Source organism: Myotis daubentonii, chromosome 16 (genome assembly GCF_963259705.1).
Source record: "Myotis daubentonii chromosome 16, mMyoDau2.1, whole genome shotgun sequence".
NCBI lineage: Eukaryota > Metazoa > Chordata > Mammalia > Chiroptera > Vespertilionidae > Myotis > Myotis daubentonii.
Genome location: NC_081855.1, coordinates 50,681,083 through 50,697,213, shown reverse-complemented (window position 1 = coordinate 50,697,213; position 16,131 = coordinate 50,681,083). Strand labels below are relative to the sequence as shown.

Below are 16,131 nucleotides of genomic sequence, written 5' to 3'. Positions count from 1 at the left end.
GTGCCCTTAGACACCATACGTTGGATCTGGGACACAATTTCCTCATCAATTCTAAATGTCGTGTTGACACTTTCCATGCTCATCATAAAAACTTTCCTGATCTCCCCCTCATCCATAGGACCTCCAACTCATAGCACCTCCTCTAAGCATAGCCAGGAATTCAAGCTTATATTCTGCACATTTCTATGCTTTTTCTTTTTACCTCCTACTAAACTATAAGCTCCTCAAGGACTATAGAAAAAGAAGAATAAAGCAAATCTATGTTTATAGTGAGCTTACTATAGCACAATACCTCAAACAAGGTGCAATCAATAAATAATTATTGAATAAATGAATGCCAAGCACTGGCTAAAGCATATTACATATGTGACCTACTCAGGTTTCATAACAATCTAGTAAATAAGGGTCAGTCTCTCCATTAGCAGGTGAGGAAGCCAAAGTTAGGGGTGCCCTAGCCGGTTTGGCTCAGTGGATAGCGTGTCAGCCTGCGGACTCAAGGGTCCCAGGTTCGATTCCGGTCAAGAGCATGTACCTTCGTTGCAGGCACATACCCAGTAGGGAGTGTGCAGGAGGCAGCTGATTGATATTTCTCTCTCATCGATGTTTCTAACTCTCTATCCCTCTCCCTTCCTCTCTGTGAAGAATCAATAAAATATATTTAAAAAAATAAAAATAAAATAAAGTTAGGGGTGATGTAGATTTTTCAAGGCTCATAGCTAGTTACATAGAAGAGGAGAGTGGAATGCATTTATCTGTCTAGTTCTCCTTTTCACAATGTCTTAAATATAGATTGGAAATTTATCTGTTGAATAGATCTGAACAAATCCCTTATCTCAGCTCCTCACTTTAGGTATATTTCAGAGTCCTTGGGATTATTTTTTTTTTCCAAATGGCCAAGATTTTTAGGGTGCAGGAAGGAGTAAGCAAAGTGGGAAGAATATGCTTATAGTTTTCAAATATAGGCTGTTTCTGACCATTCAATGAAAAATGATTCCTACACTCCTTACCCTTCTATTCCCGCTAGTTCTTCCGATTCCTGCCTTGCCCTTCTTTCTAACCCATCCTTCCCATGTGGGATTGGAGGAGGGAGAAGAGAGAAAGGGAATCAGTACGTAGTCACTCAACATCCCAACCAATCGTTCCCATGGCTTCCATCTGGATCATGGGAAACAACTCAAGGACAGGTGTGGCTGTTCTGCTTTGGTTGGTGAGACAGCCGCGAGAGGATCCATTCCTTTAAAAGAAAATCCACCCCCAAACCCTCCTCTACCACAACAAAGGTAATTCTTGTTCCTTCTACTCCATCCAGCACACGAGCAAAACAGAGGAGACATAGGTTCATTCACAATTTCAAGGAAACTGCACTTGTTACAATTACAGAGAAATAACCAGGAAGAAGATAAATCTCTAAGCCAAAAAGGGCTGAAGTCAGTATTCCTCTGGTTAGGTGTGGTGCCACACTGACCATGTGCTTACTATTGCTTTAAAACAATTAAATTTAGAGAGATTTGAAGATAGTGGCATAGTAAATGCCTGTACTCGCCACCTCCCACAACCACATCAAAATGATAACTAAAATACAGAACAACCATCATCCACAACCACTGAAAAGCTGGCTGAATGGAGGTCCTACAACTAGACAAGTAAAGAAGAAAGCACACTGAAACTGGTAGGAGGTGCAGAGGCATGGAATTGGCTGGTCCGGCACAAAAAGGGGATGGAGGTTGTCTCTGCGGAGGCTGCCCGGAGGAGCAAGGGATCCCAGCCCCACACCAGATCCCCAGGCCAGGGTCCCAGAGTTGGGAAAAGAAATCCCTACAAGCAGTAAGAACTACGGGCTGTAAAAACCAGTGCAGATTGGGGCTCAGTGACACAAAGGCTACTGGAGACCCAGCTGTTCCCCTTAACAGGCCAGCACCATGAACTGAACTTACAAGGTCCTGCTTCCTCTGAGCTCCAGCACCAGGGCAATGCCCTGGGGAACACGGACACATATGAGGAGGAACTGGATTGTCTGGCATCAGGGCAGGAACTTGGGGCGGATTTCTCCCAGACAGAGGTGCTTGCAGGGAACACTGTTTCTTTTCTGTGACCTACCTGGTGGCAGGGCTGACTGGCAGCCATTTCTGTTTGCTCCACCCTGGTGATCCCCTAAGACCCCACCTCATCCAATTTACAACTCCACCCAAGCTGCTTGCAGCAGCTTTTGCATATGAATGGCCTGTCCTTGCTCAGACTAAACTATCTCAAACAAATTTCAGCTGGGTCAGGGAGCTCCAAACCTATCAATAAAAGACCCAAGACCCAGCACCAGCACCAGCACCAGCACCAGCACCAGCACCAGCCTGCCTTGTTTCATAGCTAGGCCTCACCTGGGCACTCACCTCACCAGGGAATGCCCATACGACTGTCAGCTGATTTCTCAACAGAAACTATGCAGGCCAGAAGGGAGTGACAAGAAATATTCAAAGTGATGAACAGCAAGGACCGACAACCAAGATGACTCTACCCAGCAAAGCTATCATTTAGAATTGAAGGTCTGATAAAGAGGTTCACAGACAAGAAAAAGCTAAAGGAGTTCATCACCACCAAACCAGTATTCTATGATATGTTGAAGGGTATTCTTTAAGAAGAGGAAGAGGAAGAGGAAGAGGAAGAGGAAGAAGAAGAAGAAGAAGAAGAAGAAGAAGAAGAAGAAGAAGAAGAAGAAGAAGAAGAAGAAGAAGGATAAAAAATATGAACAACAAAATGGCAACAAATACATACCCTTCAACAATTGAATCTAAAAATCAAAATAAATGAATAAGAAATATAATGAACAGGATAAACTGGTGAATAAAACAGAATCAGAAGCAAGTAAATGGAACAGACTGACAATTCTCAGAGAGAAGAGGGGTGGGGGCGGGAAGAGATTAAACAAAGATTTATATGCATATAAGCATTACCTATGGGCACAGACAATAGGGTGGCAAAGGCCTGGGGCGGGGCAGGAACCAGGCCGGGCAACTGGGGGAAAAAGAGGCACATCTGTAATAATCTGAACAATAAAGATTTTTTAAAAAACAAACTTAGATGCGTAGGGAAACACTAAGTTTGTTATATGCTCCTTAGTTACAGCCTGTAAGACAGCGAGTGGAATCAATATTCATTGCTGATATTTAACATGAACGTCCTGTGGTCCAGTGTGTACAGAGCAGTACCTATTTATAAACCAATTGTAACCAGTTTCCTTCATCCAGTGGGCAATTTATGCTTGAAATTCAACCTTAACAGTCAGAGGGAGTCAGACTCAGTTTTCTATGATCAACAGAGACTTAAAGGAACACGTCAAAGGGAACAGGGACACAGGTCAGCCCCTCTCAATTAGCATCCCTGCCCCTGGGATGCCCAGATTCCCATGGAATCCACTCATGTGTTGTATCTTCAACCGTGCCTTTGGGGGAACAGGCTCATCAGTCTATTGTGGAATGATCAGTCTATCAGGTGGAGCAGCGGGAGCTCGGGTTCTGGGTCAGACAGACCTTGATTAAAGCCTCCGCTCTGCCACTATCAGCCTGGACATCAAAGGCAAGTTCCTTAACCTCTCTGGCCTTAGGTTGCTCATCTACAAAATGCGACATGACCTCTCGCTCTCGCCAAGCCCTAGAGAGGGAAGAGGGAGGTCGTTCCCGTGCATCTCTAAGCACAGTGTCGGGAATACAGAAGGAATCCGGAGTGGTGTTGCCATTGGGGATGGTTCCAATGAGCACTTCCTTGTATGTGACTCCAACTGAGCTCATTCTGGATACAGTGAACACATCCAGGCTCATCCCACTGAAGCTCCTCTGTCTTCACGTAGCTCCCACACACACTCTTCCTCCCTTCATCTCCACAACCTTTACCAGGACCTTTCTTCTGAAATGCACACAATACCCACAATTAAGGGACTCTGTAAGCAAAAGGACACTCATCCCCCCCAAAAAATATGGTCCACCCAGGGCTGTGTGTGTGTGTGTATGTGTGTGTGTGTGTGTGTGTGTGTGTGTGTGTAGGGGGGAGGAGCTGTAATGTGAGAAAATAGCTCCTAACCTTTGCAGGAGATGGATGATACCTGGAAACCTGTCTGGGTGAGTTGGAGGCTGTCTTACCATGGAGGGAGGTTTCCATCTTGACGCCACACAAAAGAAGGGATGGAACCTCTGATCTGGGTCATGATCGTCATCAACAAAACCAAACAACAGGGGTCGTAGGAGAGTTGCTTTTAGTTTATTTGCTTTTTTAACAAAATATGGGCTCCAGAAGGGGAGAATGAAGGGACAAAGAAAAGAATGAATGAACAGCTTCTCCATGGGAGGGGGACAAAAGAAAAAATATATATATATATATATAGAAAGCAAGCAGGAAGCATGCAGCTGAGGGGAAAGGACCCCAGGATGGGCTACAGGAGACCAGTCACTCAGCTCAGTGAAATGACCAACGGCCTGCACAAATCCTAAGCAGAAGCATCTCTCAGACATTTCCTGTGGGTGGGTCCCCAAGGTCTCAGGCTGAGCAGCTAGCGAGTAATAATCCAGGTTAACAACTTCCAATTAAAGCCAAAGAGGAATGTAATATGGAGGCCCCATCATGAAAAGACTCCAGACGCTGACTAAGTACAGTCATAAAGGACAAGGCCATCAAACTTTATTTTTGAAAAGGGCCAGACAATAAATATTTTGGTTTTGTGGGACAAACAGTCTCCATCACAACGACTCAACACTACAATGGTGGGCGAAAGGCAGCCACGAACAACATACAAATGCATGGATGGGCATAGCTGTGTTCCAATAAAACTTTATTTGTAGACACCGACTTCGAATTTTATAGAATTTCCATGTGTCATGAAATATTATTCTTTTTTTTAATAATTTTTTAAGCCCTAACCGGTTTGGCTCAGTGGATAGAGCGTGGGCCTGCAGACTCAAGGGTCCCAGGTTCGATTCCGGTCAAGGGCATGTACCTTGGTTGCGGGCACATCCCCAGTAGGGGGCGTGCAGGAGGCAGCTGATCGATGTTTCCCTCTCATCGATTTTTCTAACTCTCTATCCCTCTCCTTTCCTCTCTGTAAAAAAATCAATAAAATATATTTTTTAAAAAAATAATTTATTAAATATATATATTTTATTGACTTTTTACAGAGAGGAAGGGAGAGAGTCAGAAACATCGATGAGAGAGAAACATTATTCTTTTGATATTTTTAAAACAGGTGGGGCTGGATTTGGCCCACAGGTGGTAGTTTGCAGAACCCCAAACCCCGGCTATGAGCGTGGGCCCTGTGGTCAGATTCGCCCGGCTTTGTACCCTGCCTCTGCTGCAGTTACCCCGCCACAGGCAAGTTAGTTCCCTCACCTGAGCCTCAGTTTCTTCATCTGTAAATTAATGATAACTGTATCTGTCCCCATGGGATTCATGTGAAGTTCAAAAGCATAATACATGGAAAGTGACTCATAAAATAAGTAATGATGATGGTGATGATGATAGCATTACGTGTGGGGGTGTGGGTTGTGATCAGCATCTAGATCTACAGATAATAATCTTTTTAAAAAAGGGCTGATCCTAACCCAACTTAAGGAGGGATGCATAGAATATAAAATAAAACAGATGATGAGGGTTTCAGCAAGTGCCCATTTAATGCTTCAATTCGGCACAGAGTTGACTAAGTTACGAGGATCTGTGATAGACTTCCCATGTGTGGGTTACAACCTGAACCTCCTGTAGAAAGAAGGGGTTTCAAGGGCTGCATACCAAGCTGTATGGAGCAGCTCAGGAAAAGAGACCATCTAAGGAGACAGAGTGGGCAACAAAACCCAGGGTTTTGGGGGCGGCAGTGGCAGTGGTCAAGGAGGAAGTGGAGGATCGTCTTCCTTGGGGGTTATCCCTGGGAAGTCCCTTGTTTTGTCATGGTGCAGCCAGCTATTAAAAACTTCCAGATGACCTCTGACAACCCTTCAGAGGCAACTTGCAAACCAGCCCCAGAGACCAGCACAGGATGGAGAGATTCACTTCAACCCCATCCCATTAGGTTCTTTGGACAAATCATCTTAGTTCTGTATATTTTTAAAGGGAAAGTTAGTTAGACAAGGATCCTGCAACCTTTAAGTCTGTTTAAAGGGAGCACACTTCTTCAGCCCTCGTAAGTTGCCGTTTCTGCTACTCTTGCCGTCTCCAAATAATCAAGCAAAGATATAATTCGAATATGAAGGCAAACAAGGAAGCACATTATAATTTAGTTGCCTCAAACCTTTCATGAAAGGTGGGGGGAATAAGAGAGATTCCCTACTCATAAAAAATACTTTCATTGACAGACATTTATTGAGCACCTATTTTCAAAAAACTTATTTTTGTTGATTTCAGAGAGGAAGGGAGAGGAAGCGATAGAAACATCAATGATGAGAGAGAATCACTGATTGACTGCCTCCTGCACGTCCCTCACTGGGGATCAAGCCCCAGCCTTGACATGTACCCTGACCGGGAATCACACCATGACCTTCTGGTTCATAGGTCGACCCTCAACCACTGAGCCATGCCGGCGAGGCGTGCACCTATTATATAGAAGCACAGTACTCAAAGGGGTGAAGAGGCAAAAATGTACCAGAATAAATGTTAGCTACCCAGCAGGGGTTTTCAGAGATTGTTGGGAAAAAGCAAACAACAATTACAGTGGTTTAAACCTTCGGCTATCGTGTGTAGGCCATGGGAATTACAACGAAAGCATTTGCAAAATACCCTTTGGCAGAGAACTGGTAAGAAACCCCACCGCCATGATTCATATATCACCATTTCTTGGGCGCAGAAAAAGAACCCCCACTGATTTTACCATCAGCCCCCTTGCTAAGCTGCTCCCCACAAAAGCAAACAAAACCAAAAAATGTGAAATATACTAAAGATTATGAAGAAGAAAAAATGTTTTGCAAATGTGGATGACTCGTGTTTGTGTGTGGTTTTAGAGAAAAGAATTCTGAGACAGAGGATCAAGAGACAGAAGTTCTACCTTGGGCAGAGCATTTACCTCCAAGGCGTCAGTTTTCTCATTTCATAAAAGATATGGTTGGACTAGAAAATGTCTTTCATAGCTCAAGATTCTTACATCAGGAGGCATAAGTAGGTGCCTTCACTAAGGAAGGCCAGGCTAAGCATATGGTAAGTGAGACTGACTTAACTGGTGAGGTCATCGAAGTTGAGCCTAGCCTTAATTCTTCTAACAAATTGAATAAACTAAAGTAAACCCTTTATGATTAGACATTCCACATGAAGCTAAAAAAAAGGGGGGGGGGAATTATTCTGCAACAATGCACATACCATGACCATGTGCTAGGTAAGAATTATTTATGAAACTAAGGAAAAACTGCTTTTGCCTGTGGAGATAACTGAAAAATGCAGACTGTCCAGAAGTAAGTCATTTCCCACACTGGAATGTTTATCAGATCATTACATTTTTCTTAGTATTTGCATATGGGTCTCGATAGCTATAGGCAGTGTAACAAAATGAGTTTATAAAGTATGTGATGTTTACATAAGACATTTTGGTTAAAATGAAAATCAGAACTCACCAGGAAATCAAATTGTTTAAATGCATAGAACCCATTTTTCAACCCATGATTACTTAAACTTTGCAATTTTGGAATGTTCTGACTTAACTTTTAAAATGATTTGATCCCCAATTTAAAATTTTAAAGATACATTCTCTGAGGGAAAAAATGTCAAATATATGAAACACAAATGTCAAAAAAGGGGGGAAATTCAACTTCTTTATTACTAAAAAATGCAAATGAGAGTAAAATATTAATACCTCTTATTGACTTGGTAGAGTCCTCACCTGAGGATATGTTTTTATTTTTTTATTATTATTATTTTCAATCCTCACCTGAAGGTATGCTTATAGATTTTAGAGAGAAGGGAAGGGAAGGGAAGGGAAGGGAAGGGAAGGGAAGGGAAGGGAAGGGAAGGGAAGGGAAGGGGAGAGTAGGAGAGAAAGAGAAAGAGAGAGAGAGAGAGAGAGAGAGAGAGAGAGAGAGAGAGAGAGAGAGAAACCTCAATGTGAGAGAGAACATCCATTGCTAGCCTTCCATATGTGCCCTGACCTGGGATCAAACCCACAACCTTTTGGTGTATGGGATGAAGCTCCAATCAACTAAGTCACCCGGCCAGGGTGGTAGAGATTTCTTAAAATTATTCTACCTAGGATGCAGGAAAGTAGGCATAACCTTTCTGGAGAACAATTTACTGTATTTGGCAATATTCACCATGATGTTTAAAAGAACAGAATGGACACTTCCAAGCATTATTGGTGGAAATAAGAATGTGTTATTAGCTCTCTGGAGGGCAATTTGGCCATACATCCATGCATGCCCTTTGACCTAGCACTTCCACTTCTAGGAAGTCATTCTAAAGACATAATAGGGCAAATGTGCAAAGATGTATATTCAAGGTATTCCTTGCAAGTTTGTTTACAGCTGTTAAAAAAAACCTGAAACTATGTGAAAGTCTAATTGAGGATTGACTAAATGGCTACATTTTTACAAATTAAAATAAGCAACTGTTAAAAAGAATGTGGTAACTATATGTGTGTAAATATGAAAAGATGTCCAAGATATATGGTAGAGTATAAAGCAAGTTGCAAAATGTCATATATAGTGTGCAAAATAGCATGCATAAGTATATATGTATGCATGTGCAAATGCAAGGAGATAGTCACCAAAACCTTAACTGGTATTAATTAGCTCTGCGCTGTGTGAATGAGGATTCTTATTTCCTTATAATGAATTTCTCTTTGGTTTGAATTTATTTTCAGCGAGTATATATCCTTTTACAATAACTTAAAAAGCTATTTAAAAGGTGGAGATGAAAATGGAGAGTGGAGAAGAATTGGATAGCCATGGCAATTTAGTCTAAAGCCATAGAATGCACAAAAACATAGACAGGGATCATCATCATGGTAATACTCATAATACTGGAAGTTAATAGTTCTCCCGTGTTCTTTGCAGCATTATTTACAATAACCAAGATATGGAAACAACTAAAGTATCCTTCAACAGATGAATGGATAAAAAACTGTGACATATATATATATATATATATACACATATATATTGACGTGCATATATATTCATATATATATATATAGACAGCCATAAAAGAGAATAAAATATTGCCACTTGCAACAATATGTATAGAACTTGAGAGTATTGTGCTAAGTGAAATAAATTAGACAAAGACAAATACCATATGATCTCACTTATATGTGAAATCCAAAAAACAAAAAGCAAAAGCTGAGCTCATAGATACACAGAACACATTGGTGGGGGTGGGCAAAATGGGTGTTAAATGGTCAAAAGATACAAACTTCCAGTTATAACATAAATAAGTCATGGGAATGTAATGTACAGCATGGTGACTACAGTTAATAATACTGTATTGCATATCTGAAAGTTGCAAAGAAAGTAAATCTTAAAAGTTCTCATTACACACAGAATCTCCAAGTAATATATGGTAGTGGTTATTAACTACACTTGTGATCATTTCATAATATATACAAACCAGAGGCCCAGTGCACAGATTCGTGCACCGGTGGGGTCCCTCGGCCTAGCCTGCACCTTCTCGCAATCCGGGACCCCTCGGGGGATGTTGTACTGCTGGTTTCAGCCTGATCCCCGCAGGCCAGGCCGAGGGACCTCACCAGTGCACGAATCTGTGCACCGGGTCGCTAGTATGCATATAAGATCTTTGGTTAATCTCTTCCCGCTCTCTCCCCTTACCCCTTTCCTCTGAGATTCATCAGTCTGTTCCATGTTTCCATGCCTGTGCATTGAGCGTTTGCCCCCTGGTGGTCACTGAGCGTTACAGCTACCAGTCGAACGGTCGAACAGTCGCTTAGGCTTTTATACAGATAGATATTGAATCATGTTGTACACCTTCAATCTAATATAATTTTGTATGTTAATTATACCTCAATTTTTAATAAGTTAATAAACACTAAAGTTCTATTTAAATAGATACAATAGAATTAGATATTATGAATGGTGAAACAGATTAACTTGGAAATATTTCAGAGTATATTGGGAAGTAAAACAAAAGGTTACTAAATATAAATTAATTTTATACACATTTTGGATTCATTCATATACATATAGAAAAAAAATCTAGAAGGACATATGCTAAAATGGTAACTGGTGATTCTTATTTTCCTTTTCTATATTTTTGAATATTTCTATAATGAACAAGTATGATTTACATATTTTTTACCTTTTAAAAATAGTCCTTATAGATCTTTCAGATTTTAGAACACTGAAAAGTGGTTACAATAATACTAATCTGAGAAAAACAAAGGGGTGAGAATCTTAACCATTTCCTCCAGCATTAAATTTACCACCAGAGACCCCCTACAGGCCCCTGCCTCTGACTTGCCTCTTGCTGTCAAGTGCTGAAGGCCACACCAATACAAAACAAGCTCCGGAAACCCAAGGTACCTATTCTGATTCTGTGTCCTGAGACAGACGAGCGTCTAAAACATACTGGCTCAGATTACAGGCTAAGCATGACGAGTCCGGCTGGTATAACCCAACAAAGGAATTTGCAGGGAATGAGAAATTAGCACATCTCATTTCCCAGGGTGGAATGAATTTCAAAAGCAAAGAGCCCATGGAGGGGTTAAGTCCCTGCCTATCTCTCTCCCACATGCTTCTGGATTATGCCTTGCAGGCATTTCTCATGTCATGATTGACCTAGTAGTTTATTTTTTAAAGGTGATTTTTTTTTATTTTAAAATGATTTTAAAAGGCGACTCTCTAATATTTACTATATTAAACCAAGATAAGCTAATATTTTTAAAAAGGTGAATGGAGGAAGAGGTGAGGAAGAGTGCATTTTAATGGGGGCAAACTTTTTGTATATTTTCAGGTGACCTAGGAAATGCCTGACCCCGCTCCCCTGCTGTTTCCCTCCCTCCCTCCCTCCGATCATTATGGCCGATAACAATAGTTTTGCTCTCCCGGGTAATGTAGATGACACATTTTTCCTGTAGCCTGTCTTCCTGTAAAGTGAAGGAGTTCCTGCACTTTCTGGGTACCCTTCCTGTTAACTTACACTTCAGATTTCCTCAAAAGGCAGGCTACCACTTCTAATATTTGAAAAATGTCAGCTCAACCCCAGACAGCTAATATAAACAAGCTGCAAAGCATACCACCTAAAGTTACAACAGTGGAAAACAACATTTCTTTTTAAGAAATTCTTTCTCGGAATCTCACTGTTGGGAAGGCTGGAAAGAAGCAACCCAGTCCTTCCAGCTCCCAGGGAGCCTGTAATTCTTTTGCCTGTGCTGTGCCTTAAATTAGAGGTCTGTAAAACCGAATTATAGTGATTCTAGAACGTTCGGAAAGGCCCCTGAATTCAACATGTTGTTAAGTTCTTCATGTGCTAAGAGGTTGTATCCACCTTTCACTTTTCCTCCCATTTCATTTGGTTCTAGTATTACAAAGAAGTTTGATATTGAAAAAAAAAAAAATGCCTTGGCCATTTGAGAATACCATAGCTGAATGAGGCCAATTCCACATTTAAAATCCAGGCCAGGGCTCCTTCGTCATTTCTGAAATGATCACCTACTTATTTTTATCAATGACTTTCCTTTGGGACAGGAACCCCAAGTTCACACCAGATGCACCTTCCAAATGGAACCCAGTTAAGAAAGCTACCTGATTTATTATGGGCATACCCATAATGGAAGCATACCAGGGTAGTATCTCTTTTAGCTTCCCAACTCAAAAACTTGCTCTACCGTAGGAGTGGGCCCCAAAAAATGCAAATAGAAACCTGATTTAGTTTAGACCCTGAGGTCCAAAGATAAGATTGTGACTAACACCACTTTCCTCCTGAAATCTTCCTGACTATCTCCCAGAGAGATCTTTAAACTCCAACTTTGGCCATTTCTCTTCACTAGCTATGCGATTATCTTGTATTATAATGACTTGCTGTCTTTCAGCAATACATGCTTTCTTTCACTAACCACTTGGTAAGTTTCCTCATGCAAACAACTACATTTTAAATACTTTTGTATGCACTCAAATCCTGTGCAGTGTGTGGGGATATATATTATATTATATTATATTTATTATATTATGTTTATTAATACATACATATATACACATATATGTCATAATATATTTATATATGCTAAACTATTAAACTGAATTGAATGAATGAGTGAATCGATACCAAATACAAACTAACTAGATGCCATCTCTTTAATACATCAAAGCATGGAACATCCCTTCTAAGCTGTTACCTCTCTGATCAATTAGGAGATTGTAGGTTTCCCCTGTTATTAAGGAACCTCTGCACCTCAAAGGCCAATTCCTAGGGACTTTAGCTCCCAGGTTTTTTGATTTTCATGCTCTCCTAATCTCAAAGAAAAACAGAGCCCTACCTCGAACTTTTGAGAACACATATCACTTTCTTCTTGGGCTAACATGTACGATTCCCATCCAGCAGAATTAAAAAGTGGCGCAACTACTACAAAAAAAAAAAAAAAAGTGGCAGAAAGCTTATGAAACACATTAATTTCACCAGCTCTTACCCTAGTACTTACACTGCATACTTACTTACATTGTGCCCTCAGGTAGCCTAACTACCCTGGTGTTTAACTCACCTCTTCAATCATACATTCTCTTTGGCATACATTCTCTCTAAGGTTAGGGATTTGTTCTGAAACAAGTGACTTAGGGTGATAGAGCACCTGACAGAACCTCCTCAGCTCTCTGATGCCATGGCAGGAATTTTATATTTTTAATCCCCTCCCCAGCATGACATTAAGCCTCCAAAATATAGCTGTGTAAAACAAAAACAAACAAACAAACAAAAAACATTGAATAAAACAAAACACCATAACCCGGAACTTCTGACCTATTATAAGTGCCTAAATATATGCAATTACACTTAAAAGATTTCATTATGGTTGTTAATGAAACAGGACAGTCCCTCCACGCTGGTGTAATGTTTCAAAGTACAGTTTTCTCCCAATATTTTCCCTGCCGAGATGCAACGTACCTCCCAAATGGGAAGACATAAAACATCAATGTCCTCGTTACTGCTTCTAAATATTTTGAGTCAATAAGCAATTAGTGTAAAGTGCAAAATCTCCGAGAGAAAGACTCCTTGTCTGCTTTTTTTTTTGTAATATGCTATTATGCACACTTCACCTTTACTTCCTTTAAAAATCAAAAGTTGCTTAATGTTCAAAGCATATCACTGGAAATTTAGCTAAATACTGGCACAGCGACGGCTCATTCCCAAAGGAATATAAGATTACATTAATTTCCTACTAGTTTAACTCAAGTTTTACCTTTCATCTTCACCCACAGACTTTTAAAAAGTTTGTATTTCTGTTGCACAGAAAATTACTTATAATATGCGTGCATACCAAAAGAATTTTGTAATTATATAAAGCATTGCACATTTAGACGCTACCAACCTGCTCTATCTCTCCTGACTGTGCAAAAGGCAAAAAGAGCTCAGTAATCCTAGCAGAAGAATGCAAATAACGTCAATGCACAGCTGAACTGCAAGCCCTGCCTTACAGGAACTCTCTGTGTCTGCAAAAAGAAAAAAAAAAAGACACATACTAAACAGGAAATGCAACTGAGCTGTGGAAAACCTCAAACTTAAACATGCAATCGCTAGGCGAAAATTGCATCCGTGCATTCATAAATGCATGCACAACCCTTTGCATTTTTGCAATTGATGCAAATAGGCTCTTACCTTTCGACTGAGACATTTTCCCCTTTCCTTTGATGGGGGAGGGGAGCACAAAAGACTTTGCCTTGCTTCTCTTCTGTAGCTAGTTTTGCAACAAAGATGCAAGCTGCAGGCGTGCAATCTTCATGCAAGTGGAGTTTCTCTTGACCGATGCAGCAGATAGACTTTCAGAGAATCAAGATAGAAATGCACACCTTGCAAAACAGACTGGAAAGTGATTTTTCCCCCAGTTGCAACGTTAGGGAAGGCTGTGCTGCAGCTACATGATGGGCCAGGGCTGGCAGCTAAAAGCTCCAAACTTGGAACTGAGTATCTTGTGCGCAGACGTCCTTCCTGCGAAGGGCGCGGGGTCCGCTGGGTAATGTAGTTCACGGGCAGAGTCCACCGGGCTCTGATTTAAGGAAACGTGGTTGCTCCGGTGTCTGAGCGAGACGACTGCGTGCGACAAAGATTGCGCTCAGATAAGTCAGACACTCACTGGGCAGTAAGGGGTGGGCAAAAAAAGTTAGGACCAGGGGGAGGGGGGACTTTTGTTATCGAAAAGCCCCTGAAACAACAGTTGAAGAACATTATGTTGGCTAAAAGCTTTGGGCTCGCTCAGAAGGTCCGTTTGGGTGTCCTGCGCCTGCAGGCAGCACCTGTAGTTCTATTCCTGCCTGTGGGTGTTTTATACTCACACCTCCATTTTCAAAAACATTTTTCTCGCATGGAGAATCTGTTGGTGACTTGGCTAGCTAGAGGTAAGGTTACCTTTGCAACTGCAGGGAAGATGCAACGTTTTAGTAAATGATCCAGGTCGGTGATTTTCAAGTAACTTGAATTCAATAGTAGGGGTGGGTGGAGTGGGAGTTCATATTTCTGTGGTTAAAGAGGAAGTTCTGCTTTTTATATATCAAAGCTAACTTGATCAAAGTTAAAATATTTAGATGCTTTTTCTCACCTGGGGGGTGGGGGGTGGAGGAGGAGTCCTGGTCAAAGCGAGAATGGGTGATAATCTTAAATTCACAGTGTCAAATATTTGATCTGTTGAATTTCTTCAACGAAATTAACAGACATTTGTTGAGCTCCTAAAATGTGCCAGGCACCTTTCTAGGGCTTTGGGTCGTTCCTCCACTTGTCACTATTGCTCATGGAGGACTGGGGTGCGTAGAATAATTCCATGCAAGGAGTGGAGAGGGGTGAGGGGTTGAAATCAGCTCAGACTTCTACTGCACCTAGTAGGACCAGACTAGGAAATGTGCTTTGAAGGTAGAGAGGGAAGAACTGAGAGTTTCAGGCCTCTGGGGTATGAGCCAAGCGCAGTGAAGGAATGAAGGCCGTCTATTTAGGAAACACTAAGGATACCATATTGACCAGTCTACAAAGGTGGTGGGGGCGGGGGGTGGAATTTACAGGTGAGGACTCTGCAGAGCTATCCTGTAAAGGCAGGCTAGAGGTTTGGACTTTATTCTGCAGGTCTCTGAGAGGTGGTGAGAAGGTTTTTGAAAAGAGGCAGTAGCTTCATCACAGCACAGCTTTAAGAAGGAAAAGTTGCCTGCCGCCACTGGGAGGGGCAAGAGATAGATCAGGTCAGTAGTGAAAACGCAAAATGAGGCCCTCACGATTGGAATTTCGTGAAGAATTCTAGGAAGCTAGGGCCTTCCGAGCAATGGATGAGTCAGAAGGAAAAAGGCCACCATCTTTCAGCTACAAATAGCTCTTAAATCACAGCAGGCCATGGGCCTCACATGCACTTACTTAAGTTGGTCCCCTCTACTGACCTGCTTATGAAGTCAAGTCACCTCGTGTTCCTATGGGCTTCTGCTCCTAAGAGAGAGGGACTTACTAGCTTACTTCCCCGTCCTGGGCAAGTCCATGCTGCCTGTCTCGTCCTTGCTTTCTTGCGCCTCATCGAACCAGCGGGTCTGTGGGCCTGGAGAGCCACTGCCGGGTACCCGCCTCACTTTTCCCAGAGCTGAGGGAGCACCTGCTAGGTGGCAGGCCCTAGAGGGCACGCAGACCCGCTTAGCCCCGGCAGGGCCTGGACAGCCTCGAGCTCGCTTCCATTTGCATCTTATGTGGGGTCGGTCAGCAGCATTGCTCTTCGGTGGCCCCAGACTCCCTTCTTTATGGAAGAGCTCTCATCACAGCTTGTCCGGTGCATTTTATTACCGTCATTTCTGCTCAGACATTCCCTGCGAAGGCATGCACAGTTCACGGGCTGGCAAACGGATTGTGTTCTGCAAGCCAACCTGAAATTCATATTCCCATAGACACGATGAGCTGTTCAACAGCCAGTGCACAAATACGCAGGCGTGCAAAATTCCTTTGACCCGTAAATTAGCCGAACCATATCTTTAAAAATAGGAAGCTTCATCTGTTTTTTTC

General features: G+C 41.9%; 1 protein-coding gene across 5 annotated transcripts in view; it reads right to left on the bottom strand.

Annotated features, from left to right (window-relative positions):
• Nucleotides 1-16,131, bottom strand: part of MAP2K6 (mitogen-activated protein kinase kinase 6) — a 118,166-nt gene that overhangs the window by 81,483 nt on the left and 20,552 nt on the right. For 2 of the 5 annotated variants that reach the window (XM_059671032.1, XM_059671031.1), the window contains exon 1: nt 13,768-14,063. The exons of the other annotated variants lie outside the window; for them this stretch is intronic. Coding sequence is in view for 1 of the 2 variants with exons in the window: in XM_059671031.1 (XP_059527014.1) it covers nt 13,768-13,783 (16 nt within the window). In the remaining variant the exon portion in view is untranslated. Of the gene's footprint in view, nt 1-13,767; nt 14,064-16,131 lie in introns of those variants that run through there. 5 annotated transcript variants of the gene reach the window in all.